The sequence below is a fragment of the Pungitius pungitius genome, chromosome 19 (genome assembly GCF_949316345.1).
Source record: "Pungitius pungitius chromosome 19, fPunPun2.1, whole genome shotgun sequence".
Classification (NCBI taxonomy): domain Eukaryota; kingdom Metazoa; phylum Chordata; class Actinopteri; order Perciformes; family Gasterosteidae; genus Pungitius; species Pungitius pungitius.
In genome coordinates this window covers 14,611,997-14,637,733 of record NC_084918.1, presented here as the reverse complement: position 1 = coordinate 14,637,733, position 25,737 = coordinate 14,611,997, and the positions used below count along the sequence as shown (strand labels likewise).

At 46.8% G+C, this 25,737-nt stretch overlaps 1 protein-coding gene across 1 annotated transcript in view; it reads left to right on the top strand.

The window, feature by feature from the left end:
* Positions 1-25,737, top strand: part of sspo (SCO-spondin) — a 62,431-nt gene that overhangs the window by 32,162 nt on the left and 4,532 nt on the right. Inside the window, 51 exon segments of the mRNA XM_062559368.1 lie at positions 87-281; positions 359-529; positions 605-860; positions 971-1,017; positions 1,113-1,283; positions 1,407-1,541; positions 2,028-2,164; positions 2,241-2,335; positions 2,444-2,493; positions 2,707-2,877; positions 3,092-3,262; positions 3,361-3,440; positions 3,521-3,690; positions 3,805-3,851; positions 3,931-4,131; positions 4,399-4,569; positions 4,757-4,957; positions 5,068-5,179; positions 5,314-5,534; positions 5,676-5,828; positions 5,939-6,105; positions 6,296-6,441; positions 6,591-6,811; positions 7,688-7,723; positions 7,870-8,034; positions 8,693-8,905; positions 9,751-9,918; positions 10,046-10,180; positions 10,478-10,715; positions 10,848-11,000; positions 11,103-11,149; positions 11,291-11,461; positions 11,547-11,723; positions 12,549-12,704; positions 13,324-13,448; positions 14,027-14,166; positions 14,329-14,375; positions 14,462-14,704; positions 15,201-15,362; positions 15,575-15,691; positions 15,788-15,926; positions 16,100-16,296; positions 16,398-16,568; positions 16,772-16,899; positions 16,995-17,149; positions 18,451-18,497; positions 19,646-19,810; positions 20,056-20,267; positions 21,007-21,102; positions 23,674-23,734; positions 25,373-25,503. Of these exon segments, the coding sequence (XP_062415352.1) occupies positions 87-281; positions 359-529; positions 605-860; positions 971-1,017; positions 1,113-1,283; positions 1,407-1,541; positions 2,028-2,164; positions 2,241-2,335; positions 2,444-2,493; positions 2,707-2,877; positions 3,092-3,262; positions 3,361-3,440; positions 3,521-3,690; positions 3,805-3,851; positions 3,931-4,131; positions 4,399-4,569; positions 4,757-4,957; positions 5,068-5,179; positions 5,314-5,534; positions 5,676-5,828; positions 5,939-6,105; positions 6,296-6,441; positions 6,591-6,811; positions 7,688-7,723; positions 7,870-8,034; positions 8,693-8,905; positions 9,751-9,918; positions 10,046-10,180; positions 10,478-10,715; positions 10,848-11,000; positions 11,103-11,149; positions 11,291-11,461; positions 11,547-11,723; positions 12,549-12,704; positions 13,324-13,448; positions 14,027-14,166; positions 14,329-14,375; positions 14,462-14,704; positions 15,201-15,362; positions 15,575-15,691; positions 15,788-15,926; positions 16,100-16,296; positions 16,398-16,568; positions 16,772-16,899; positions 16,995-17,149; positions 18,451-18,497; positions 19,646-19,810; positions 20,056-20,267; positions 21,007-21,102; positions 23,674-23,734; positions 25,373-25,503 (7,484 nt within the window).

The following is a 25,737-nucleotide window of genomic DNA, read 5'->3' as shown; positions in this document are numbered from 1 at the left end:
AACAATAACCGTGAAGCCTTTATTCAAATATACTGAGGCCAGTAAGCTAGTCTTGTAAATTCCTTCTTTGTCCTTCTTTTGTGAAGAGCTGCCCGATGGAGATTGGACCAGCTGGTCAGAGTGCAGCAAGACGTGTTTCAACCACGTAGATGATGTTGGAATCAGGCTTCGATTCCGCAGCTGCAACCACACGGTCACCGCCTTCAACGGCACAGTGAGGGGCTCGTCCTGCGATGGAGGCGGCGAGGAGCAAGAGCCTTGTAACACCGTCCACTGTCCAGGTATCCTCTCCATAAAAACAATGAAAAAGTATCAGAAGGAGGACTGAAAAGCTGACTTTCCGGGTGTGTGTTTCCAGTGAACGGCGGCTGGTCAGCATGGTCATCCTGGTCTCAATGTTCGTCAGAGTGCGACTCCGGCGTCCAAACGAGAGAGCGGTTTTGTAGTGCACCCACCCCACAGCACGGGGGTAGCAGCTGCTCCGGGCCGCGCATACAGACAGGAGACTGTAACTCCCACTCCTGTTCAGGTATAATATTTGTGAATACTCCAAAATATTATCCCTGTTCTATTGAAATTAATTAATTTCTTCCTGGACACACAGGTGTGTGTCCAGAGGGCATGGTGCACATGACATCAGCAGAGTGCGAGGCTCAAGGCGCCGCCTGTCCGCGCGCGTGTCTCGACATGACCTCCGTGGAGGTGCAGTGTGTCACCGCCTGTTACAACGGCTGCTACTGCTCCCCGGGCTTCTACCTGCTGGAGAGGCGCTGCGTGCCGCTGGGCCAGTGCCCGTGTTACCAGCAGGGGGAGTTGTATCCATCTGGTGCCACACTGCCGGTGGATGCCTGCAATAACTGGTACTGGGACAGGCTCCTTTTATTGCGAACTAGACAACATTGCACTTCTGTTTTGTGTATATGTGTATATAGCCATATAATATGTATATTGCTTTGTTTGTCTCAAACAGTACCTGCACTAATGGAGAGATGCAGTGCGGAGCAGCTCCCTGCGCTGGTGGGTGATTTAAAGTGCTTTCTCTTCTTCTCACGGTCTCCAATTCTCTCTGAATTACTCCGGCTTTTTACCATATTTGTGTGTGTGTCCCTCAGTGGACTGTGGCTGGAGCAGCTGGACCCAGTGGAGCGCTTGTAGTCGAACGTGCGACGTTGGTGTGAGAAGACGCTATCGTTCGGGAACAAATCCTCCTCCAGCTTCTGGCGGCCGTCCCTGCAAAGGAGACCGAGTTGGGATCGACACCTGCAGCATTGAGCCCTGCATTGGTGATGAAAAGCACATGGTTGCTTATGTTAACACATACAAAATCCTCTTTTTTATGAACTCCTGTGTGCATTTAAAAAAATCCAGTAAAAGGGAGATTGATTTGTCTGTGATGATGTGTGAAGGTGTGAGGGAGCCATGGGTTGCGTGGTCTGACTGCTCTGTCCCGTGTGGAGGAGGGTACAGGACCCGAACCCGTGGACCCATCCGAATCCACGGCACCGCTCAGCAGTTCAGCGCCTGTAACTTGCAGCCCTGTGGTAAAGCCAGCCTTAATCCCTCATCCAACCATGTCATCTTTGATATCAGATTTGCATCACTGGGTGCTTCCCAGGGATATAGGGAAATTGTTTCTCCCTGGTTTTGAATTCATTGCATTATAATATATAAATATGTTTACTGAATGTTTTTTTCTAAACATATTTTAACGTCAATGTACTTAAAACATTCAAATTGAAGTTGGGAACATTGCAAAAAATTTCAGGATTTTCTTCGTCGCTCCGTTTTTTTTCTCTGATGCTGTGGGTCTCCCACCCTCTGTCTCTTTATGTGCGCTAGGAGGCGTGGTTCAAGCAAAATATGTGTCATTGCAGTGCATTTGGGAGCTGTTGTTGTATCGGACAACATCAGCTTCTAATAAATATCAAAGAAAATAAGATTCGTCTACATTTTCTCCATTCAGATTTGTTTGAACACACAGAAATTTTTTGTTTAATCTCTGCTCTGGCTCCTGGTTGCTGTGTCAGGAGACGGCAGAGTGTGTCCTCCCGGCCAGCAGTGGAAGCAGTGTGTGATGGGACCAGTGTCATGTGCAGACCTCACAATGAACCTCAGCAGGAACTGCACGCCGGGCTGTCAGTGTCCACACGGGACTGTCCAACAGGTGGGGGGGGCGGCTCAGTACAAAGCGATAGACTGTCATCCTGGACGTATCGCTGATGGTCTCTTCATGTCTCCAGGAGGGCACGTGTGTAAGAGAGTCTGACTGCCTCTGTCACTTGGGTGGAGAACAGTACAAACCAGGAGATGTCGTCTCCACAGACTGCAACAAATGGCAAGTGAAACTTACAGTTTTAGTCAACCGGCGTGCGCCTCCATTCACACATACATAGAGAGGGGGATGAAGCAATGATTCATCTTCTTGTGTGGGTTTATATTTCAGCACATGTGAAGCGGGGAGGCTGGTGAACTGCTCTCAAGTTACCTGTAATGGTAGGCAGAACGCCATGATCTTTTCTCTGCGATTTTATTCTTGTCATAGCCTTGTCTAACAAAGTTTACCCCAACATATAGAAAAGTTTGCATCCCCAAATTGACTCAAAGTGACGTTGTGGTGATGGAAAATACTCTTATAGTGATAATATTTAGTCCTTCCATTGGTCCAGTGTGAATCTTTTTCAATCCGTTCCGTCTCACTCTCTCCAGTTGATGGCCAATGGTCAGAGTGGACTCCTTGGGGTCAGTGTTCGATGTCGTGTGGACCGGGTCTCCAGTCTCGATACCGGTTCTGTTCCAGTCCCCAGCGCTCTGGCAGCGGCCTGCCGTGTCTGGGCCCTCACAGAGAGGACCAGGTCTGCGTCATCGTTGTGTGTGACCGTGAGTTGGTTTCCCGTTAATTTGTGTCAACAGACATTCTATTTTATATTTCACTGTGTTGGTACTTCCTTTTCCACTCTTCATTCTGCCTGGACTGGATCCAAAAAACTTTTTACTAGAGCAATTAAGAAGGAAAAAAAAAAAACCCATGTGACCTAGATGAGTCTAAACACAGTTGAAAATGATTTCATCGTGACGTGTCTGCTCTCTCCAGGTGACGGAGGCTGGGGTCCATGGAGCAACTGGACGGAGTGCACCAAATCATGCGGGGGCGGGGTTCGAAGCCGGAGGAGAGAGTGTAACAGCCCCAGTCCGGAGGGAAAGGGCAACTACTGCGAGGGTCTGCGAACAGCATTCACAGCCTGTAACACTGAACACTGTCCAGGTAAGTTCACAGTCTCTGTGTGTGTGTGTGTGTGTGTGTGTGTGTGTGTGTGTGGCTCCACCAGCCCGTGCACTGCGTCACCATGTGTGTGTTGGCAGTGGCGCCGTGCTCGCGGGTGCCCGGCACCGTGTTCAGCAGCTGTGGTCCATCCTGCCCGCGCTCCTGTGACGACCTGGCTGTGAGTATCTCCTCCCCCCCCCCCATTGTTCCTGGTTTGACTATAAGAATATTGGTGGTGATCTCCTTCCTGTCCCCCAGCACTGTGAGTGGCAATGTGAGCCCGGATGCTACTGTACGGGGGGGAAGGTTCTGTCTGCTCACGGGACAGCCTGCGTAGAGAGAGAAGACTGTCCCTGCATGGACCTTAGCACCGGACACAGGCTGCAGCCGGGGGAGACCACCGAATCCCTCGATGGATGCAACAACTGGTCAGAATAATGGAGCGAATGCCACGCATGCATGTACACCACTTTTACGTTTAGCACAGAAACAGCCAGGAAGAAGGGATAGAAGAATAAATATGTGTTTCCTCTTTGTTTCAGCACCTGTGAGAGCGGAAGGCTCCACTGCACCAAATACCCCTGTCCAGGTGAGTAAGAGTACAAAACTGTCTCTTGTTTTTATTTCTGATTTAAATGTATATTTTGCATCCTCCCATGTGTTCCCAGTGTCAGGCGGCTGGTGTGAGTGGTCAGAGTGGACTCCGTGCTCCAGGACCTGCGGGGCGGAGTCAGTGTCCCGCTACAGGAGCTGCGGGTGTCCTGAGCCTAAGGCCGGAGGGGTGCTCTGCGTTGGAGAACAGGAAACACACAACGGGGTCGGAGTTCAAATCCAGAGACAGCCATGCCCTGTCATCACCTTCTGTCCAGGTATCACTAGTTCCTCCGCTAAGCTAATCCATAAAAATTGAAATGGAAGAATACACATTTTCTGTCACTGGAGAACACTGTTCCAGATCATTTTACATTTTTCACCTTTGTAATTTGACAAAAGTCTCACAATACTCTTGATATATCCGTGGCTGCAATTAGTTCTACCTCCATATCTCTCATATCATTTCAGGTTCTCTACAGGTAGACACATATAACAATACGTACCATCACATGTCCTTAGCTTGTGTCCCTCTGTCCCTCTAGTCCACGGTTCGTGGAGTCCCTGGTCGGCGTGGTCGGTGTGTGACGCATGCGCCGGGTCCTCCACGCGCACCAGGGACTGTAACCGTCCTCCTGCCAGGTTCGGCGGGCTACCCTGTCTCGGAGAGAGCAGGCAGAGTCGCGGTTGCCATGACAACCTCACCATCTGCTCAGGTCAGCAACTTTAAAGATGGTCTATTAATTGGGTATTGATTTTAGTCTGAAATGCACTGTTGTCTAAAGGGAGGTTGCTGGATGAAAGTGGAGAAGGAAAGCAAGAAAGCCATACAATTAAACAAAGTGGCATCTTGAAGCTTTTAGGAAAAAAGTCAATGCTGGCTAAGTTTGCTGAGTTCTGCAGGCTGTGCTGGAGGCCAGGAAGTACGGCCTTGTGGGAAGCCCTGTCCTCGCTCCTGTTCGGATCTCCATGGTGATACAGAGTGTCTCGACTCCTCTGGGTGCACACAGACCTGCGGTTGTCCAGGTGACATGGTTTTGCAGGACGGCGTGTGCGTGGCCAGAGAGGAGTGTCGCTGCAAATACCACAACAGCTCTGCTTCTGGTTAGATTTGTTTGTGTGAAGATTGCTAATGGAAGTTTGCATTGTTTTGATAAACTGTGTTGGAGCATGCAGAGATCAGTGTAATCGGTTGTTTTTTGTCTCTGGTATAGTAATGACATTCAGCGGTCTAGATTCCAGTAATGCATCATGGGTATGGTCAGGTGAATCTGATTGGCAGTTTGCAAATCCAGGAGACAGCATCATCAGTGACTGCAGAAACTGGTACAGTACAGGCGAATAGCTCCACAACATTTAATCAATAAAATAAAGTCTTTCGACATAATATGCAATTCAATTTCAGTATTTTGTTTCCTTTTCTTTTTTTGAGTTTTGCCATCTCTCGCACTTTCTCTCAGCTCATGCAAAGCTGGCGTTCTGCAGTGTCAATCTGACCCTGGTTGCTATGTTGACGGTGGCTGGAGCCAATGGGGGGGGTGGACTGATTGCTCGCTCTCCTGCGGAGGAGGGGTCAAGTTCAGGAGACGCCAGTGCGATAACCCGTCCCCCCAGAGCAGCGGGAGGGGCTGCCTGGGAGTCGCTGAACAGCAGATGAGCTGCAACATGCACCTGTGCACAGGTAGTCAAGGCACATAACTTTAGACTGAAACCTAAAAGAGGAGCTGATTCTTTAAACTTTGAAAATCATGTCCTTCCATCCTTTATAGAGAACCTTGCTATTTGCTATTGGCGATACAGCTTCTCATGTTTCTGCTCCCAGACTCCGTGGGCCCCTGGCTCCCCTGGTCTCCGTGGTCCGAGTGCTCGGTCAGCTGTGGTGGAGGGCAGCAGGCCCGCTCTCGTCTCTGCAGCTCGCCACCCTGCAGCGGCCTCGGCCGCCAGAGCAAGACGTGTAACACCCAGGTCTGCCTTGGTAAGCCAGACTCCCTGTACGACGTGCGCAGCTATCTGAGACCCCGGGGAACTGTGTAATACCAAAAAAAAGCTTGTGTGGTTCTTCATCTGCGTCTCGTCGTTGTGCAGAAGTGGGCTGCCCCCCAGGTAGGTTGTACCGGGAGTGTGAACGAGGCGAAGGCTGTCCGTTCAGCTGCGCTCAGGTCAGCGGAAGAGAGGGCTGCTTCTCGGATGGCTGCGAGGAAGGCTGCCACTGCCCCCCTCACACATACCAGCACCGAGGCCTCTGCCTGCAGGTGGGTTCCCCGTCATCTAACGGATGATTCTGACATTAAACTTTGCAACACAAAAGGTCAAAAAGATATTTTTACCAAAAAGGTTAGGATTACGGTGTTTCAGTCAAGAGGTGCTTCAACAGAATCGCAGTGATTACTGTTTGTAAACTGTTATTTCACATTAAACGTGGTTCTGATATGTATGTCTCAGGAGTGTCCATGTCTGGTGGACAAAGACTTCATGGGCTCCCTGCAGAGTGTTTCTGTGACACCCGTCTCATCTCTGCTCCTCCATAACATCTCTGAGGGGGTAGAGGTTCAGTCTGGAGACGCACTGATCCACGAATGCAGCACCTGGTGAGCAGGAAGTCTTCCAGTCCTGCAATCCCTCATACAGTCCCTGAGGGCCTACTACTCACACACTACCATTACTGCAGGGCAATTAGAGGTTAAACTCCTCAGACCTATAGCCCCTGGCTCACCTCCCACCCCTGTATGTTCTGTAGCGGCTGCAAGCATGGCAGATGGAACTGTTCCCTGGTGCATTGCCAGGTCAACGGAGGTCTGTCCCCCTGGGGCTCCTGGAGCCCCTGCTCGCTGTCCTGTGGAGGTCTGGGACTGAAGACCCGCTCCAAGAGCTGCACACAGCCGGCACCAGCCCACGGTGGAAGAAACTGCCAGGGGCCACGCCAGGAGACCACCTACTGCCAGGCCCCTGAGTGCCCAGGTACAGGAGCTAGTTTGACTTGCAGGAGAGAGCAGTGTCTCTGCATTGTAATTATAGATATCTGTGGTGTACGGTGTAGGGGATTAATAGCTAGTGTGAAATTAAATCAATAGAATTATTAATAATCACTAAGAGCTGAATCCAGGAGGGTAGAGGAAGCTTTTTTTTCTTTCTTGTTGAGCTGCTTGGGCCAGGAGTGAGGACTGGGGAGCCGGACCTCTCTGGAGCAGCTAGAACATGGGTCTCACTGACGAGGTTTGGTCTGCTAATCGCTGAAAGCTGGAGAATCCTTAATCCTATCATTGACGCAAATCCATTTGAAAGTTGAATCGGCACCGTTGTCTTAATCTTAGGCCAACGCAAATCCCAATCCCTCTGTTTTTTGTGCCTTAACCAATAAGATCTGTTTCCGGCTGTTTCACCCAGAGAGGAAATGACACTTAGGTGTGAGAACCTATTCCTTGCAGGGGTTTCATGTCCTGCAGCAGCAATGCATTCCAAAACTCAGCCCTTGTTTTTATTCTTTGGTGGGAGCCCAACATATCATTTGATTAATTCAATTCATTTTATTTTGTATAGCCCAAAATCGCAAATTGCAAATTTGCTTTACGATCTGTACACATGCAACATCCTCTGCCCCAGAACCCTCACATCGGCACTGGAAAAACCCTTCAATGAGGGAAGAAACCTTAGGGAGAAGGTCAGAGGAGGGATGGACAGACTGCAATGGACGTCATGTGTATAATAAGGGGCTAATATGTGTTCTTCATTTGTATCCATGATAAATAACATACAGACTACCAACTGCTTGTTTGTGCACACCCCTGACGTTAATGGTGGAGCTTGTACTGATGATAAATTGTTTGGTGTTGGCAGTGATTGTCGGCCCTACAGAAGAACCAGCTTTACCAGGTAAAGTATAAATTTAGTCTTCTGATGTTCATTTCCAGTTTTTACTGAATTACTTTTTCTCTTTCTGTGCAAGTATGGTACATGGTTTTGCGTATTTATTTCAAACTTTTGCTAAAAGCAAAGTGATCATTTTATCTCTTCTTCAGATGAGGATGCTGGATTCTCGCTATGGTCCTCATGGAGTCCATGCACCAGGCCCTGCACTGATGCCCTCAACCCGGCGACAAAATCACGTCATCGGCAGTGTGTCAGGCCCCCCTGCTCTGGAAGCTCTCACCAGGAGAAGGCCTGCAACTTGGCCCAGTGTCCAGGTCTGTCTGCTTCTATGTCTGCTGTCCGACATAAACTTCACATATTATCTGCTCACTGACCGTGGGATTCAGTTATATTTAATTAAGGAACATATCTATCAATACTTCAGCAGCTGACAATGGAGCATTTTAGTTCCTGCTTGTGAACTGAACCTTTAAAACAATTTAAAAGAGTTTGTGAGGTCTTGATGATAAATGATCAGGGAGTGTGTGAGAGAGAACACAATGAAAGTAATGTTTACCAATCTACCAGTCAAATCTCAGTTTCATATTATCCGGGCTTCGTTCCTCGTACTTGGCTAACTGAGTTAGCCGGATAGTTTTCAGGAAGAAAAAAAAAAGGCAGCTCTCTTCCTCATTTTTGTAGGGAGAGAGTTCTTACAAATCACCAAGATCCGTTACAATCACAATGACTTGCTGTACAAAAGCCATTGATGCTGCAGACAAGGAATGATTTATTTAATACGTTTAATGGGCGCTTTGTGTACCTTTTTTACTCTAATGAATCAATATTGTAAACAAATATTTTGCTATAACTGCAGGGAACTGTAGCAAAAGGTGAACAAAAAACAAGATGAGATACCAGCAATTAAGACCAAATGAATAATCTACTGTACACAGATATCCAACTCTGGTCTCTTGTGATACACTTTCCCAGATGGAGACGAGGTGTGTTTGGGGGCGAACTGCACCAGGAGGAACTGCTCGTGGACAGAGTGGGGGGGCTGGGGGTCCTGCTCGCGGTCCTGCGGAGTGGGTCAGCAGCAGAGGATCCGCACCTTCTTCAACCCGCGGAGCAACGGGTCGTGGTGCGAGGACATCTTGGGAGGACACCTGGACCATCGCTTTTGTAACATCAAACCCTGCCGAGGTGAACCTACTATTGATCCCATGGTGTCCATCTGCACACCGTTCAGAGGGTTGACCTATAAGCATGTGGAATGAATATGAAAGGGCACATTTAGTCCCAATGATAGGCCTATAGTGACTACTCCTCAAATGCCCACACACTGCAATGATTTTGTGAATGTTTGGAAATAAATAATCAGTTATAACCCCATTCAGAAAAAATGCCTAGCTTTAATCTCAGGGCCCTGTTGTTTGCCCGTTGAGATGAGGTAATAACATGGATGGAACTTGCTGGGAAGCCTTGCTGCCTGAAAGTTTGAATTATAGAATTTGTTTACAGTAAATTCCGGTCTATAGAGCGCACCTGAATATAAGCTGCACCACCTAAATTTAAATAAGATGTGTGTATATATACAAGCCGCTCCAGTCTATAAGCCGCAGGTGTCCACGTGTCTGGAGTTCTTGACATTTCCGTCTCCAACGTCTCACCATTGATTCAATAATGGCAAGCGTACATCCTCTCTGTTTCCTTCTCCAACAGCCACATTGGTTTCCCATAACTTGTCTTGGTCTCGCACATTGTATAAGCCGCAGGATTCAAAGCGTGGGAAAAAAGTAGCGGCTTACAGTCCGGAATATACGTTAAATGTCTCCAGTTTATTGTGACCCAAGTTTTCGTTTCATTTTGGTCATTTGGTCTGTAATAATATACGGTCATATCCATCAAGTTGAAGGCTGCAATATCTTTGGTAAAGGAATTGTTGTTATGATGAATGTGGAAAAAGTGCCCACTTGTGGTGAACTGCAATGACCATTCCAAAATCACAGGCGTCCTTTATGTTTGTGTGTGTCTGTCGGTGGATGCAGTGGATGGAGGCTGGTCCCGCTGGAGTCCCTGGTCTCGCTGTGATAAGCACTGTGGCGGCGGGCGCTCCATACGCACTCGCTCCTGCTCCAGCCCTCCGCCCAAGAACGGAGGGAAGAAGTGTGAAGGAGAGAAGAACCAGGTCAAACCCTGCAACACCAAACCCTGTGGTGAGACTGACACACACACACACACACACGCTTATGGAGTTTATGGTTATTTTTCGGGGCGAGGTTTTGTGTTGAAGAAGTCCGCACAGCCTTTGATTCTCACGCCCCTCTGTGTGTCTTTTGTCAGATGAGAGCGGGTGCCCGCCGGGCCTGGCGTCGGTGCCTTGTGCCAACCAGTGTCCACAGCGCTGCTCTGACCTTCAGCAGGGCATCGAGTGCCAGGGCAACACCGAATGTCAGCCTGGCTGTCGCTGCCCTGAAGGCAATGAAGCTACTTGTATTTTGTTAATAAAAGTGTGTGTGTGTCTGAGTGATTGTTCTCTAACGTGCTGGAGCTGAAAGGATAAAGACCATTGAGTGTGTGTATATGTGTGCACAAGCTATATATAAATTAACCTGGATGCTTTTGAGTTCAACATACATATGTATTTTTTTTAGTTTTTTTAATGATGAGATCCCCCCCTCCCTCTCAAGCAGCTGCTGCAGTGGGGCCTAATAAAACCCATGTGCCTCCTTGTTAACACAGTCCACGTTTGAAATGACTAATGTGTACCTTCAGGCCAGCTGCAGCAGGACGGGCTGTGTGTGCAACGGTGGCAGTGTGACTGCGTGGACTCACTGGGACAGGTGTGGGCGGCCGGGAGTTTGCATCAGGCGGACTGTAACAACTGCAGCTGCTCCGATGGACAGCTGGTGTGCACCAATCAAAGCTGCCAGGCCACCTGCCTCTGGAGCTCCTGGTCCAGCTGGGCGTCGTGCAGCGTCTCCTGTGGGCAGGGCCGGAGAACCAGATACAGGTGAGGACAACATCACAACATCAGTGACAGGTTTTCTTCATTGAAATACTCATTCACTGTCGTGACGATGTGGTTCTTTGAAATCAAATGCAAAGCGTAGAGTAAACCACGAAGCAAACTGCTGTGCATCAGGTCTCTGGTCCCGGACACGGAAGGAGCAGATTGCCAGTTTGAGGAGGTCCAGCACAAACCCTGCGACCCAGGGCCCTGCCCGCTTCTCTGTGTCCATGACAACCGGGAGCTTGGAGTGGGGGATACTTGGCTGCAGGGGGAGTGTAAACAGTGGTGAGATGCATGGATGCCCTTTTTGCTAATAGAAGGGTTTGCAGTGTAAAGAAAAATAAGAATTGAAAGGCTTGTGATTTGTGTGTATGGTTATACCCCTAGCACATGCACCCCAGAGGGAGATTACTGCCAAGACATTGATTGCACAGGTGAGTCAAGACTAAACATGGTTGAGTAGACTATATACTTCTAATGAAAGAAAATGCGTGTCTTTCATTAGAAGCAAGCAATTTCCAATTGACCTGTGACCCAAAAGGAACTTAACACAACATCTTGTGTGCCGTGTCCAGTGGACGGTGGTTGGACCCCATGGTCAGTGTGGTCCGACTGCACAGTGACCTGCGGACGGGGAGCACATGTCCGAACCCGCGCCTGCATCAACCCCCCTCCGCGTAACAACGGGTCTCAGTGCGGCGGGCCGGAGCGAGAGACGCAGGACTGTCGTCCTGCTCCCTGTCTGGGTTTGTTCATACGAGCCACAGCGCTGTCCGTCCATTGGCTCATTCATGCCCATACACATCATCACAGTAACGCTCTCATCCGCAGACGACCTTTGCCCCTGGTCGCCGTGGTCACCATGTTCCCAGAGCTGTGGCGCCGGGTCTGCAGCGCGGCGCAGGGCGTGTTTGTGCGTGGAGGGAGGAGACGCAGTGTGTCCCGCTGAGATCGAGGCAGAGAGGGACAGAGAAGAGACACAGCTTTGCTACAAGCAGCCCTGTTCAGGTACACACTAAACTCTCATGTCTGCACTTCTAACCTGACGTCCTGTTTGTGCTCCATCCCTCTGGACGATAGAAATTATAAAAGGTGAATTTAACGAATTCTTATTGTTAAGTTGAGTTACCGCCTATGTTAACAGTTGGAAATGGTTAGTATTTTTTATTGGTGAAAACAATCACATTAAGGATAACTTTATATGAGCCCAGGCTGACCCTTACTTACATTCACATCCATGAATGATGTGCAATCACATCACAATCTTAACAACGAAATACCAGGCATGAACAAACATGAGGTACTCAGCGTACCCGATTGTGGTCATGTAATAAATCGTAATAAACAATTTTCTGTTTAATGACTGGCAGCTTATATTGTAGTAATAATTAAGAACTTTGGCACTGTTCTTAGTGAAATTATAAAGCTAAATATCATATATATATATATATGGGAGATTGTGATGAGTATTTTTGTTTGCTATTCTATAATTAAATGAAAATATACAATTCTAACTGTGGCCGTAGCTAAATTGAGCAAATGATTAATGCGATACATTATTTGGTATTATGAAACCATCAGTTAGTGTCGGATCAAAGTGGTTGCTGATTGGGTTTCAGTTGTACTCAAGGAGTTGAAACCAGTGATACAGTTTGACACTAATTGCAAAAGATACGCTCCCAATGCTTGGTCGACAAATAGATGGAATGTTATACGCACGAGACTCAAGTCCAAGTGGTGCTTCACACATTCCAAGTGCATCACAAATAAAGTGCAGGGCTCGTTAGAACCTGCGTGTACGTGGCCCTGGTTGATTGTGCTCCTCCTTCGCAGGCTGCCCCATGTCGGAGTGGAGCGTCTGGTCTCAGTGCTCCTGTGCTTCTCAGAGACAGCTGCGCTACCGCGTCGCCGTCTCTCCAGCCATCAGGGGGCAGCAGTGCACTCCTGTTGAAACCGAGAGCAGGACGTGCCGTCTCCATCCATGTGATGGTGAGGCAACGATAAAGCAAAACAATAAGAACTGTGTGTGTATAAATCGGTATGACAAAGGAAGTCAGTTTGTGAACGTCAATAATCTTTTTATTAAAGTGAAGTTCTTGCATCAGGAGGAATCAGGAAACATTTATCGCCATAATATGTCGGACATAAAAGGAATTTGATTTGGCGGTTGGTGCATAACAGCCATAAAAAAATATAACTTTCAAAGTAATAACAGTTCAAAAAGTTACAAACAGGCATGGGAAGAAAGATGTAGGGTTCTAACAATTTATTCTCTTTAAGTTCCTTAAAAAAGGTTTTGAATTAAAAAAAAAAAATTCAGACTAGTGAGTCTAACCTTTTTTTGTGAGTTTCCTGTTGTAATATTCTCTTCACAAGATCCTCAGGTGCGCGACTATCGCATTTTCTAAATAAGACTAAAAGCATGGATTTCTATATATAAAAATATTTGACCTAACTTACCAACAAACCACACACATACCTTGTGTTTGGAGTCAATGGAGATGAATATGAATGCTTTAAATTTTGTTTTATTTATTCTGGGAAAACACTTTCTCCTCAATGTTCATTGTCAACTTCATGTTGGTTTATTTCTTTCTCACACTTGTAGAGTGCAAAGCCCCTTTTGTGTACTCTGCGTGCGGGGCGCCGTGTGAGAAGCAATGTGCACTGCAGGGCCGCGGGGATCTTTGTGGAGGTGTCCGTGAATGTACACCTGGCTGCTATTGCACACAGGTGATCATTTCATTCACCACTGTCCAAATACACATGCACATTCACACCAATTAACTTGAAATATGGTAAATTTCGTCAACCAATAATGTCAAAAGGTGATAAAATGTGTTTTCTAGAAAAATGTTCTTTTCCTTCTCCGTTTAGCAAACTATATTTGCAAAGTACATTTCAAACCTAATTCTGAGAACATTGCAGTTTGCATGTAAACGTTGCCGAGTACTGCTGAGCTGTCTGTGTGTCTGTATGAGACCTTGTTTGAAGGTGAAATACGCTGTGCTAGATACCACCAGATACCAGATGTCATTATGACAATTTTCTAATGTTAATTGACCAAGTTTGAGAGCATCCAGCTTTGATCTATTCCAAAGTCCTCTCTAATAGACTGATATCACATACAGCAGTAGGAAGGGGCCATAATGAGATGTGCAGCAGAAAGCAGATCACCAGAAGTATGGGTACCATGGGTCATCTCACAACCGTGGATTAGTGGATGTGTATATGTATATATATATATATATTGTATGTGTGATGGAAAATGCACCAGAACTTGTTTGAAATTGGCGTGTTTTCCATTGCAGGGCCTCCTGCAGCAGAATGGTAGCTGTGTTCCTGCAGCACAGTGTGGCTGCATCCACCTCCAGCACCAAGACTCTGGCCACCCGCCCACACCTGTCACCGTGCCTCAGGGGGCCATGGTCACCATAGGCTGCAGTACCTGGTAAGCCCCTGGCAGTTATAAACACATGGAGCTGTGGCAGAGGGACTAATGTGTTTTTTTGTCAGTCCCCCTGTTGATCGATTGAGAAACGCTGTGTGGGATCTATGAATCAGTTTGACATATTGTGGTTCTAATTCGTTTGTTGGCTATTCTGTCCTCCAGCCTTTGCCATGACGGAACTTTGCAGTGTGACACAAGAGAGTGTGAAGGTAGGAAAGCAGGGCAACGAACAGTAATGTATATAAACTCGTGGTCAAGTGATGCCACCATCCTGCTTTTCCTTTCCTTTGTTTAGTCATACTCAGTGAGTGGTCTGAGTGGACTCCCTGTTCTCCCTGCGTACCATCTTCTTCCCTGCAAATCAGCTACTTCCAAGCAGGGGTCATCAGTGCCAGTCAGATGCACTCAACCCAGCGGCGTTTCCGGGCCTGTTTGGACCTGTATTCGGGTGTCCCAGTTTCTAAAGAGGAGAATGAGAGCCAATGTCCAGGACCTGTGGTGGAGGAGAGGCTCTGTCCAAATGCCGACATCTGCAGAGGTAACAGTGTTTGAAAAAGAAACGTTTTATCCGAAACACAAGCCGGTGTAGAAAGATTTTGAAAAATGAAACGGTGTACAGTTGATGGGATTTGGTGTTGTGCGTGTGGAAAGAATGAACTCATCATGCTTTCATTCTTCTCTGGCACCTCCCCTTTGGATATGAATGTTAAAGGTCACTCACTGAATTACCTCTATGCCCAACGAACCTCATGTGTGATTTGCATGTTAAACACCTATAATCTTCATTATATTTAGTCCACATATCTTAAGCTGCTTAGGTTTCATTTGCTGTGAATGTGAAAGAACAAACAATCTCAGCCTCAAGTAAGCTTGTATATTCGTCCATGAAACAGTAAGCCCGCTTTTTTATTTTTTAATCACAGATGATGATTACAACAATTACGGCTATTACAGAAGTCAATGCAATTATGGTTATTTTAATAGATCTGAGCAGAGTTTACGCTGGCTGAGGATAATCAGTCCACCCTTTCCAGATCTGTGTCAGTGGAGTGCCTGGAGCGCTTGGACAGCCTGCGCAGAGCCTTGCAGTGGCGGAGTCAGGCAGCGCTTCAAGCGGCCCCTGGTCTCTCCTCCAGAGCCACGCTGTAGGAGCCAACAGACACAGAGCCAGAGCTGCAACACAGCACTCTGCCCAGGTACAGCCGCTCCAGCTCACACTCATTACATGGCAACACGCTCATAAAAAGGATGTTGTTGTGTTGCTCAGATCCTTTGAAGCAAAGAACAATCCCTCTCGAACTATGGCAATTACGTGCTAACGGGTCACTTCTTTATGCACTTGGAGGGAGTTTTGCTTCTTTCATAATTGAAGAGGAGTCAGGCGGATATATTCCTTTGTGACTTGCAGGTGAGCGCTGTGAGGATAGGGGCCGGACTTACCAAGAGAGCTGTGCCAATCAATGCCCTCGCAGCTGCACTGACTTATGGGAGCATGTGCAGTGTCTCCAGGGAGCATGTCACTCAGGTAATCGTGGTCTTCTAACAGTAGCTTAGAGGAGTGTTGGAGGGAATATTTAGCTGGCTGGCTCACACGTCATTTTTCACATTTTTCATTTCTCAGGTTGTCGGTGTCCTAAGGGACAGTTGCTGCAGGGTGGCCACTGCGTGCCAGTGACCGAGTGCCGCTGCGGTATCCCATCAGGCAACGGAACGCTGGAGTTCAATCCTAAAGAGGAGATTTCCGTCGACTGTAACACCTGGTGGGAACAGCTTTGTGTCCATTTTATTTTTAGAAGTGAAAATTCAAATTCACACATCACCCTGTAGAAGATGGGTCTAAATATGTATGTGATATAAAGACAGAATATTTTATTTAACTTGAAAGGCCTTTTAGAGTCTTTATTTCACCTCTCCAAACACCCTTCATCTCCAGTGTGTGTGAAAACGGTACTCTGACGTGCACCAAGCTCCAGTGCCCGGTTCATGAGCCCTGGAGCCCGTGGAGCTCCTGCTCAGCCTCCTGTGGACACGGCCAGATGACAAGGACACGTCTTTGCCAGGACGCGGAGGGCGCTCTTTCCTGTTCTGACACCACACAGACAAAGGACTGCGTTCTACCGTCATGTCCAAGTTTGTACCCGCACTAATTCACCTCTGTGTTGAAAGAGCACATGTTACGCTTTCTGTGTTATCACATCTCAGTTCTTCACCTGTGTCCTCCCTCTCTCCAGCGGGGTGTTTGTTGAGCGAGTGGTCCTCATGGACCGAGTGCAGTGCCACCTGTGGCGGCGGGTCCACTGCGCGGAACAAGACGGTCCTGAGAGCCCCCGAGCCTGGTGGGGCGGTCTGTGTTGGACCAGTTGAACAGCACACTGTGTGCAACACCAACAGCTGCCTGCCGGGTAAACACACGCATTGAATATATTACAGTTAAATTCCTGAATTCTCTTAAAATTGAGTGGTTGCCAAGCAACTCATGAGGACCTTAATGAGTGGTATATTAAGATTATGCAATCACAGGTGTGACCTCCGTTCGCGGCTGAGACAGCCTATAATATGACACACAATGTCATTCACTGTGTGTTTATCTGTCTGTGTGTGGCAGAGTGTCCTACCGGGCAGGTATTTAATGACTGTTCAGGTTCCTGTCCGTATACCTGTCAGGACCTGTGGCCACAGACTCAGTGTTTACCTGGACCTTGCACCCCAGGGTGCAGCTGCTCTCCTGGACAGGTCTGGACACACAAAGCTGTAATATGTTATGGTATTTAATTTAACCCTGTTACGATGGGAATTTTCCTGGCCTCACCGCCTGCCTCTTACTGCAGGTGCTGCATGAAGGCTCCTGTCGGCCCCATGCCGACTGTCCCTGTTCACCGCTCTCTCTGCCGCTGGATCACCTGCTCTGGAACATCAGCGCTGAGGAGATGACAGAAACTTGGCTGCGGCCTGGAACGGCCGTACAACACCTGTGCAACACGTGGTAATACGGCGCATTCATTCATTACCGATTTGACCATTTTATAAGCTAGCGGGATTGTAGAATCATGGCCAGGCTTTGAGTGTCCCCGTGAAAGCCTGGACCCTCCGGATCACATGTGTCAAACTTGCGGCGTCCAGTGCGATCCGCCGGGTGACTTTGCTATTGTGAGAATTAAAGAGAGGTCCGAACGCATGCGCGTTGCTTCTGACAGACGAGAGGCTTGTGTTTTTTTATATTGATCCGTTTGACCCCACCCCCCAAGTTGCACTTATTATAATTTATTAAAATGATCTGCTTTATTAAAAATGTCCTATATGAAACATTTATATTTCAGAAAAGAATAATGTTATTATGCTAATAATCATTGTATTAACTTAAGTGTATTGTATTATGTATCCCAAAAGTTCCTTCCATCTAAACAAGTTGTCTGGCTAACCTGTTAAAATGTTAAAATAATCTATGCCTTTTCTGATCTGATTGCATCCCAAAAGCTGGTAGAACAAATTCAAGTCCTCTAAAACAACATATGTATTCCATTTCCACAAAATGAAAAGCCCTTGACGATATGATGTGCAGCCATGTGCTCATCATATGGTCACATGTGTGATGTTTGAACTTTAATTTGAACCAGATATGTGTCTTTCCCAGCTCTTAAAATAACGACCCTTTAGCATAGCACAAAGCTATCAACTAACTCCAATGTAAACCCAGCGGCCTCATGGTTAGACGTCAGAGCAGCGGGCGTAGTATGCAGAGCGAGAAAGTCTGCCTTAAATGTGCAGACCACACTTGATGTTCATTTGGGAGACCATTGTTTGTCTCTTGTGTTAAACCGGTCAACGTTGGCTTATTCCCAGTGCCTTTATTACATAAAGCACATCAAAAGTACGTAAAAGCAACTTATTAGCTTAACTCTTTACTAAGCCTAATCAAACAGTTGTAAGACGTTCACGTCTCAGTTTCACAACGTGGAAGTGAGAATGTGATGCTTGGCCCAAGTAATACTGTACTTCTGTGGTCAATGTACCACAACTAGTAGAACGATTTCGGAATTGAAATTCCACTTAAATCCTCCCGAAGAAACGTTGGAAAGTGCTGTGGAACATTGGCACAGTTAAATTTGATGTGTACAGTCAACAACAATCCAGTTTGGTACTGTGATAACTGCTGTAAGTCATCTCATCCTCGTCATCATGGATTTGATACTCATTCAATAAGCCACCTGGTGATCACACGTGTGACACAATGATTGCTTTGAAATATAAATGTTCAATAATCTGAGCCTCCCTCCTTCTCTTCAGCATATGCCAAGGAGGAGTGTTCAACTGCACCTCGGAGCTCTGTGATGGTGAGTGAAGGTCAAACGCATGTTTCGCACACTAATGGACCCCCGAAAGCACCGGCAAAAACAAATCTGATCAATGTTGGAACCGTTACGTTGACATATCCATCCGGGCCCTATCTATAGTTAGTAATCTATAGTTAGTCTATAGTTAGTAACAGTGGGCTCAAATACCTCAGCGACAATCACATCAATAACAGCCCACAAAGGCCCTTACTGGGTTTCCATTAAGTAAACACTTGATATCATCTTCAAGTAGGATGAAAGAAGAATGGGAGCAGTGACGTAAGTGCAACATCTTACAAACTCCAGAGAGAACTGAACGCGTTGTTTTTATAATTGTTTGACCAGTCGTGCATCCTCTCTGCTCTGGATAAGGTTGGATATGGAAGAAACACACTCTGGCAAGAACAGTGTCGATTTGTTGCCTCTCGCAGCTTTCACGAGAACTGTACTAGAATAGTAAGTCAGAAAAACAATATGTGCCTGTGATAATAGCAGCTCAATGGGGGAGTTTGACATCAGGAACGTGTTTTTTTTAAAACATGAGTCTCACCCAGCGCTTTATCTGGGAAAGGTACAGTAGGGCAGAAGGTTTTCGTGAAAGCAGAAGGTAAAGTTCATTATTAGCGATGGGGGTTTAAAGAGGATTGACAACAGAGACCAGTTTTATGTACAAACATAAAATACATATAACTAATTAGATTAATAACTGTAAGTCCACAATCGGGAAACTTCCTGACATGAACTAGTCTTAACTTAAACTTTGATGTCTATGTAATGTTTTATGCCTATTTCAGCATTATTTCTAGACTTGCAGTCAATAGACAGCTGTCATAGAAAAATCAACGTGGGGATAATGTGTGTGATTTTCCATGTGCTGCTTACTAGTACTGACTGAAAACTAACACTGAGCTAAGTGTGATGAGGATGTGTGATGATAAACTTTCTGTTTAGCTGGTTTAGCTGGTGCACCTTATCTTTATTTTTTCTTAACTTACTAACCCATAGCTTCATCATACTAACCCATAGCATATATTTTATTATATTTTTTATATTTTTATCTTATTGCTGTACTACGTTGTCTGTTCCATGTATGTCTGACATATGATGGCAATAAACGTTTCCTGATTCCTGATTCCCACTCCCTCCAGTGGACTGCGAGTGGTCCAGCTGGTCCCAGTGGACGCCCTGCTCAGCGAGTTGTGGCACGGGGCAACAGAGCTCCACCAGAGTCATCCTGCAGCCCAGCCGGTACGGAGGGGCCCCGTGTGAGGGCTCCGAGCACCGCACCCAGACCTGCTTGGCCCCCGACTGTTGTGAGTGAGAAAAGGACCTGGGGATATTTTGTTGATATAAAGTGCAGCTAAGCCGCTTACGTGTGAACATTGTGAAAGAAGCGTCTCACTCAGGGCTTATTGGTCCGCATGGGCAATCGCAAATAACACAAAATCACTCATCAGGGACCATCTTTTATTTTTCATTTTTCATATCTGACTGTTTAACAAGTTGATTCGCATTTTAAACCTTTTCTTTTGAATTGCCCCTCTCCTGCGCCCTGCAGCATGTCCTGACAGCGAACAGTGGAGGAGGAGAGCGCCGGACGAAGCGACGCTTTGCGAGCGGAGCTGCCGGGACATTTACTCCTCCTCTCTGGTCAACTGCAGCCGCGCCAGTGAGAGATGCGTGTGTCGGGAGGGGCTTTACCGCGACCCGGGGGGCGTTTGTGTCATCGCCGCTCTCTGCCCCTGCCATGACCAGGACATCCAGCGGGAGGTACACACACACACACACACACACACACACACACACTGGCTTGCATACAAAGTCAACATACATATGCTGCCCTGTAGCCTGTAGCCATTGTCCCTGTCTTATTGTGCAGTGCATCAACCTTAGCTTGACATTCCCTCCCATTGCGTTATTTACTCATAAAGAATTGCCTATTAGAAGATGAATGACATGCCCTCCAGGCCACATTACACCACAAGGCCTATACAGCCCCAACCTCCATCAATTATGCAGGACGAGCCGTAGAAAGCCTCAACTGGGCAAGCCTGCATGAAATTATGAAAGAGGGGATATTATAGTATAAGAATACTCGTATGCTGACAAGAGGGTCACATCCCCCTTTCATTTTTTCAGGTCTTTAATTCTCTTTGTTTATTTCTTTTGACTACCACACCTCAATTTTATTTCCCACAGCCCCCTTTCTGCTTTCATCACTGGATTTGTGTTCCATCTCTCACTTTCTCCCTCCTTTTCTTTTCATCCCCCCTTTCCCCTGTATAATGTGTTGCCATAATTACAGAAACCGAACAGGCCTCCATTATCTAAATTATGCACAAGGGTGCAGCCTGAGCTATAATTGTTTTGCTGACGATATAGACCTTGAGCTATGACCAGCTGTACATTCTCAAACCTGCTAAAGTGTAGTGAGTGAATAAATCGTGTGTGTGTGTGTGCGTGCGTGCGTGCGTGTGTGCGTGTGTGTGTGTGTGTGTGTGCGCGCCAGGCGGGATCAGAGTGGGAGGACGGCTGTCAGTTGTGTCGTTGTGTCAACGGGAAGAAACTGTGCCAGTTAAGATGTCCACCACTCCACTGTGATGAGGTGAGACACACACACACACACACACACACACACTGACACTTTACTGCCAAACTGACACCTGTCTGCCTGGGTATTTGTACTTCTATTGAAATAAATGTAGAATTTAGTTTTTCCTAAATAGTAGATGAATCCATTTGTTAAAAGAAAGACAGTTACACTGAATATAGTTTGTATCATCACACTCAGTGCACTAAAACGAAGCTAACATGCTGTAATGCTAATGCTATAACGTGTGCTAATCAGCACTAAATAAGTACAGCTGAAGGGGATGTCTTTGGTCTTGCAGGAATCTAATAGTGGGCCAAATTATTAGACTGACAGGATACATTTAACTTGATTATGGAACGCATGGGGCATGTGTTTTTACAACAACCTGATACAATAATAGTAAAAAAAATGTCAGGTGTCTGGGTCTCTAATGACTACAAGAACTAATTAGGGTCCTCGCTACGGCTAGTCGTAGAGGAACCTATTGTATTTCAACGAATTATTATTAGGGCCTGAGCCGACTGAAAGTCTGGCGAAAGCCCTATTGTGTTTCGAAGAATTCTTCTTCTTCTTATTCTTATTATTTCACCACTTCAATCGCACTTTTGGGGCGTTTGCCATGTTCAAAAACTCAAATTTTGCAGGCGCTTCCGAAGTGCGAAAAATTTAGACATTCTTGGGGTCGCACAATTTGGGGATGAAAAGAAGTGCTCTCTAGGCAATCATGGTATGCAAATGAGCCTACTGTTTAATGTACATTTTGAATTTTGTGAAAAACACGTTTTTGCGAACTCCTCCCAGAGGGGTGGAGCCTGCTAAGAGATGATTGGGCCAGCCCAGTGTCAGTATGGAAAATGAACCAATGGGCCGCTGTCCCTGCATTATGGTGCCGATCGAAAGGAAAAAAATAAAATAAAATAAAATTGTATAGGCCTATCGACCGGCCCCCAAGTGCGTCGGCCCATGCCAGATTACCAGTCCAGCCCTGACTAGCGATGAGTATGAGAAAATTCCCAGTAGGAATTCAACTGTCTCATCCTTGACACAGCAAGCTGAAAGTATATCTTTATCTCACTACGGATGTATAAAGGCCTGAGGTAAAAATGAATCCTGCTGACATCCACAAGTTTAAAGGGAGAGGCTGATGGCACAGAGAGCTCCAGAAAGTCAACAGTGGTCCCTCTGCTGGTGCAGCGTGTCCTTGGAGAGTGTTGACTTGTACAACTCTCTCTTTTCCCCAAGGCTGCACGAAATGAAGTTACGCCTGAGTGAAAGCACTTCTTATGCCGGGGTAGTATGAAAAGGTCATTCAATGCACAGTGTTCACTCTTCTGACAGGATGCGAATTGGTTACTGACAGCATGCTCTCTTATTTATGACTCAGCTTCCAGTTGAGCACAAAATGAAATCTCCCAACATGCCTCCGCTACTCCGCCGGGAGTTCAAGGGAACCGATTAAAGCTTCTGTTCTCATAACGGTTGATTAATTTCATCTTTTCTGTTCCGAACACATTAGCAGATCTGTTACCACACACATATTTGACCATCCTTTCCATTGAATGCCAAGACTACCTTCTTTTGAAATGAAAATGAACCGTTTTCCACCTCCAGATGCATTAGCACATACAGTTTCTTAACTCAAAGGACTTAGAGTGTGGCCCTTTTTGTGAGCGGCCACCTTTTGAGTGAGTGGGCTGCCTCCGTCGCTGAGGGAGGCTGGTGGCATTGCAGAGTGGAAGAAAGTCCAAGGGGTGAAATGTGTAAGTGCCTTAGAGACATTTTCTGGTTGGGTTAAGTTTCAAGACTAAGCTGAGGCTGAGGCGGTGTGTGTGTGTGTGTGTGTGTGTGAAAGAGAGGCACTTTGTATGCTAACAGTAGCTCTGACTGGGACAACAGGGGACACTGCTTGTGTCTCTGTCCTTCACCGCCTGCAATCCATTCAAAACGCGGCTGCTAGGCTTCTTACTAGATCAAACAGGCCAACAACCAGATCACCCCTCTGCTTTGCTCTCTTCACTGGCTTCGTGTAACTTACAGGATCCAATTCAAAATTCTCACCATAACCTATAGGGCTCTACATGGCAAGGCCCCTGACTATCTTGCCAACATAATTCACTTACATACCCAAATACATTTTACTTACTTACTTACTTTCTAGTAAAAAAATCTTTCATGGATTGCCATGAGAGACACCCCTGTATTTGGTGTGGATATGGGTTGATACCAAAACTAATGACTTTCCCAACAACCTCTTTTTTTAATGTTTGCGTTAACGTTAAAATAGTTTTTTATGTTATACGGTTCGTATATTCAATCCAAAGCAGGACTCGATAGACAAATTCTATTTATATATATAAAGTTCATTTCTGTCATCATCTGCCTCTAGCTTCTTCAGAGTTTCCACTTTGAGTACCTTGGCATGCAGCACCACTGACGGTGATGAAACACTATTTCCTTTTATTTGTTTGACATTTTGTGTTGTCCACTAAATTAGTTGTTAATGTTAACAGGTTGCAGGGAGTTTTTTTTGTCCATCACACATGAAAAGAACATTAACCTTACATCCTGTCATCCCTCCTGCAGGCGGAGGTGAAGGTGCAGGAGCCGGAGAGCTGCTGTCCAGTCTGTAGGAAGCAATTTCCAGGTTAGTGCTGCCTAAAAAAAGTGCAGGAAAGCAAATGATCCAGGAAAACGAAAGATATGTATGTAACTACGGTTCTATGAATGGATGACTGTCAGGGGCAGTGCTTCTGTCATGTATAAGTACCGGTGTCATCCTGAGATCAGTCCGACGGAATCTTCTCGCGAGTTCACAGGATTCCGAGTGACTAAGAACTCTGGCGGTCATCCAGGAGTTATTGAACCGTAGTTACATACATACATTTTGTTCTACATTGGATGACTTGTATCAACAGAGTCACGAGGATTATAAGTAACCACCTTGTATTGCTCAGGCAGAGAAATTGGGCCAATTAGGGGCCGCTCGCATTAGGCCTGATTTGCTCACCAACGGGACGTGCAGCTCGCATATAGGTTTAGCGGCTGTGATGGCAAGGAGAGAAATCCCCCTTTTGGCCAATATCCATCTTTGCTCCACCTGTGTCGGGGGTTCAAAAGGCACGCCTGCTGCAGGGGCTTTTCGGCCACTCGGAGGACGCAATTGCAGAGCCCCCCCCTTTATTTTTGGCATAGGGACGCCAGTCTGTGGCTCCCTACTGTGTCATGTCGACCTTGGTGGGCTGCCCTGAAATGGGGCCGCCTATAATCCAATGGTAGCGGCACACTGTGGAAACCCAAGTCCAGCTGACACAGAGCCCTGCACCAGAACGTTCAGAACGCCACACCAGTCAGAAAACGGCTTCCATCTGTTTTTGTCTCTCGGGAGGCTACATTGCGCCTGAGATACAGAGTAGTCGGTTTGACCGATTTTATGCAACCACCTAGCACACAGTTGGGTCTTTTTGTGGCCACGTCCATAGTTGAAGGCCAGGTATAGAAATTAGTAGAAGCTGGTCCGGTGAGAATGAGGTCAACCAGGCTGAGGATGTCGGGGCACTGCGGTTGCAAAGACCCGTTGATTTCTGGCCAGGTCTTCATGTGGAGACTCTCTCCAGTCTCATACGGTCTGGTCTTGAGTGGTCCACTGATCTGGGATGAGCTCAACAGCGACCCCCAAGGATGTCAGGATGCTCTGCTTTTCTCCATCGTTCTTTAAAAAAACCTTTTTTGACTTTCGCCTCTTTGTCCACTGGCTCCTCCTGAGATGTTTTCTCAGCGCGAAGTAACGCCACATTTTTTTTGAAGGTGCGCCGCCTCTAAATTGTCCGGGTGAAACCGTATGCTATTTTTATTTACCCGCCACGGCGGCCGGTAGGTGAAGCGAGTTTACCCGCCACAACACAAAATCACCCGCATTTGGCTGGTGGCGGGGGCTAATTTCCATCCCTGTTGAAGGCGTGTGAGCCAGAGCATCTTGTCCCAGAGCGGTGGTCCTCTTAGTGAGAGGGGGGTGGGAGTAACGTTGCACGGTGTACCGGTACTTCATTAAGAAGGCACAATAAGTGCAGGCAGCCGGACAGGGAGCGGAACTCTGAGTAAAGTACCGGTAATAGTCAGAACCGTACCGTTTTAAACGTAAGGGTACTTTCTAGTAACGGTACACCGTCCAACCCTAGTCTCTTCCATCATTTTTTATTCAAAAAACTCCATTTATTTGTCATCTGTTGACCCCCTTCAATCTCCGGTTTTCTCTTTTCCTCCCTTTTCTCGGTTATTGCACAAGATGAGCCCGTGCCAGAGTGTCGGCGCTACGTGCAGGTGAAGAACATCACCAAGGGAGGCTGTCGGCTTGACAACGTGGAGGTCAGCTCCTGCAGTGGACGCTGTCTGTCCAGCACAGACGTCATCCTGGAGGTACACAAACACACACACACACGCTGACACGCAGAAGTATCATCTCTAAACATTAACACAGTCACTCTTTGACAACATGAGTGACAACTGGTAGCGCAATAATGATTAGAAGGACAGCAAAGTGGACTTAAAGGGACCAGAACTAGAGCAGAAGAAGATCTGTCAGTTACAATTGTTTTGCAAATTGCTCATCAGGGCTGAACAGTTTATTCTGTTAAATTGAGTAGAACAGTA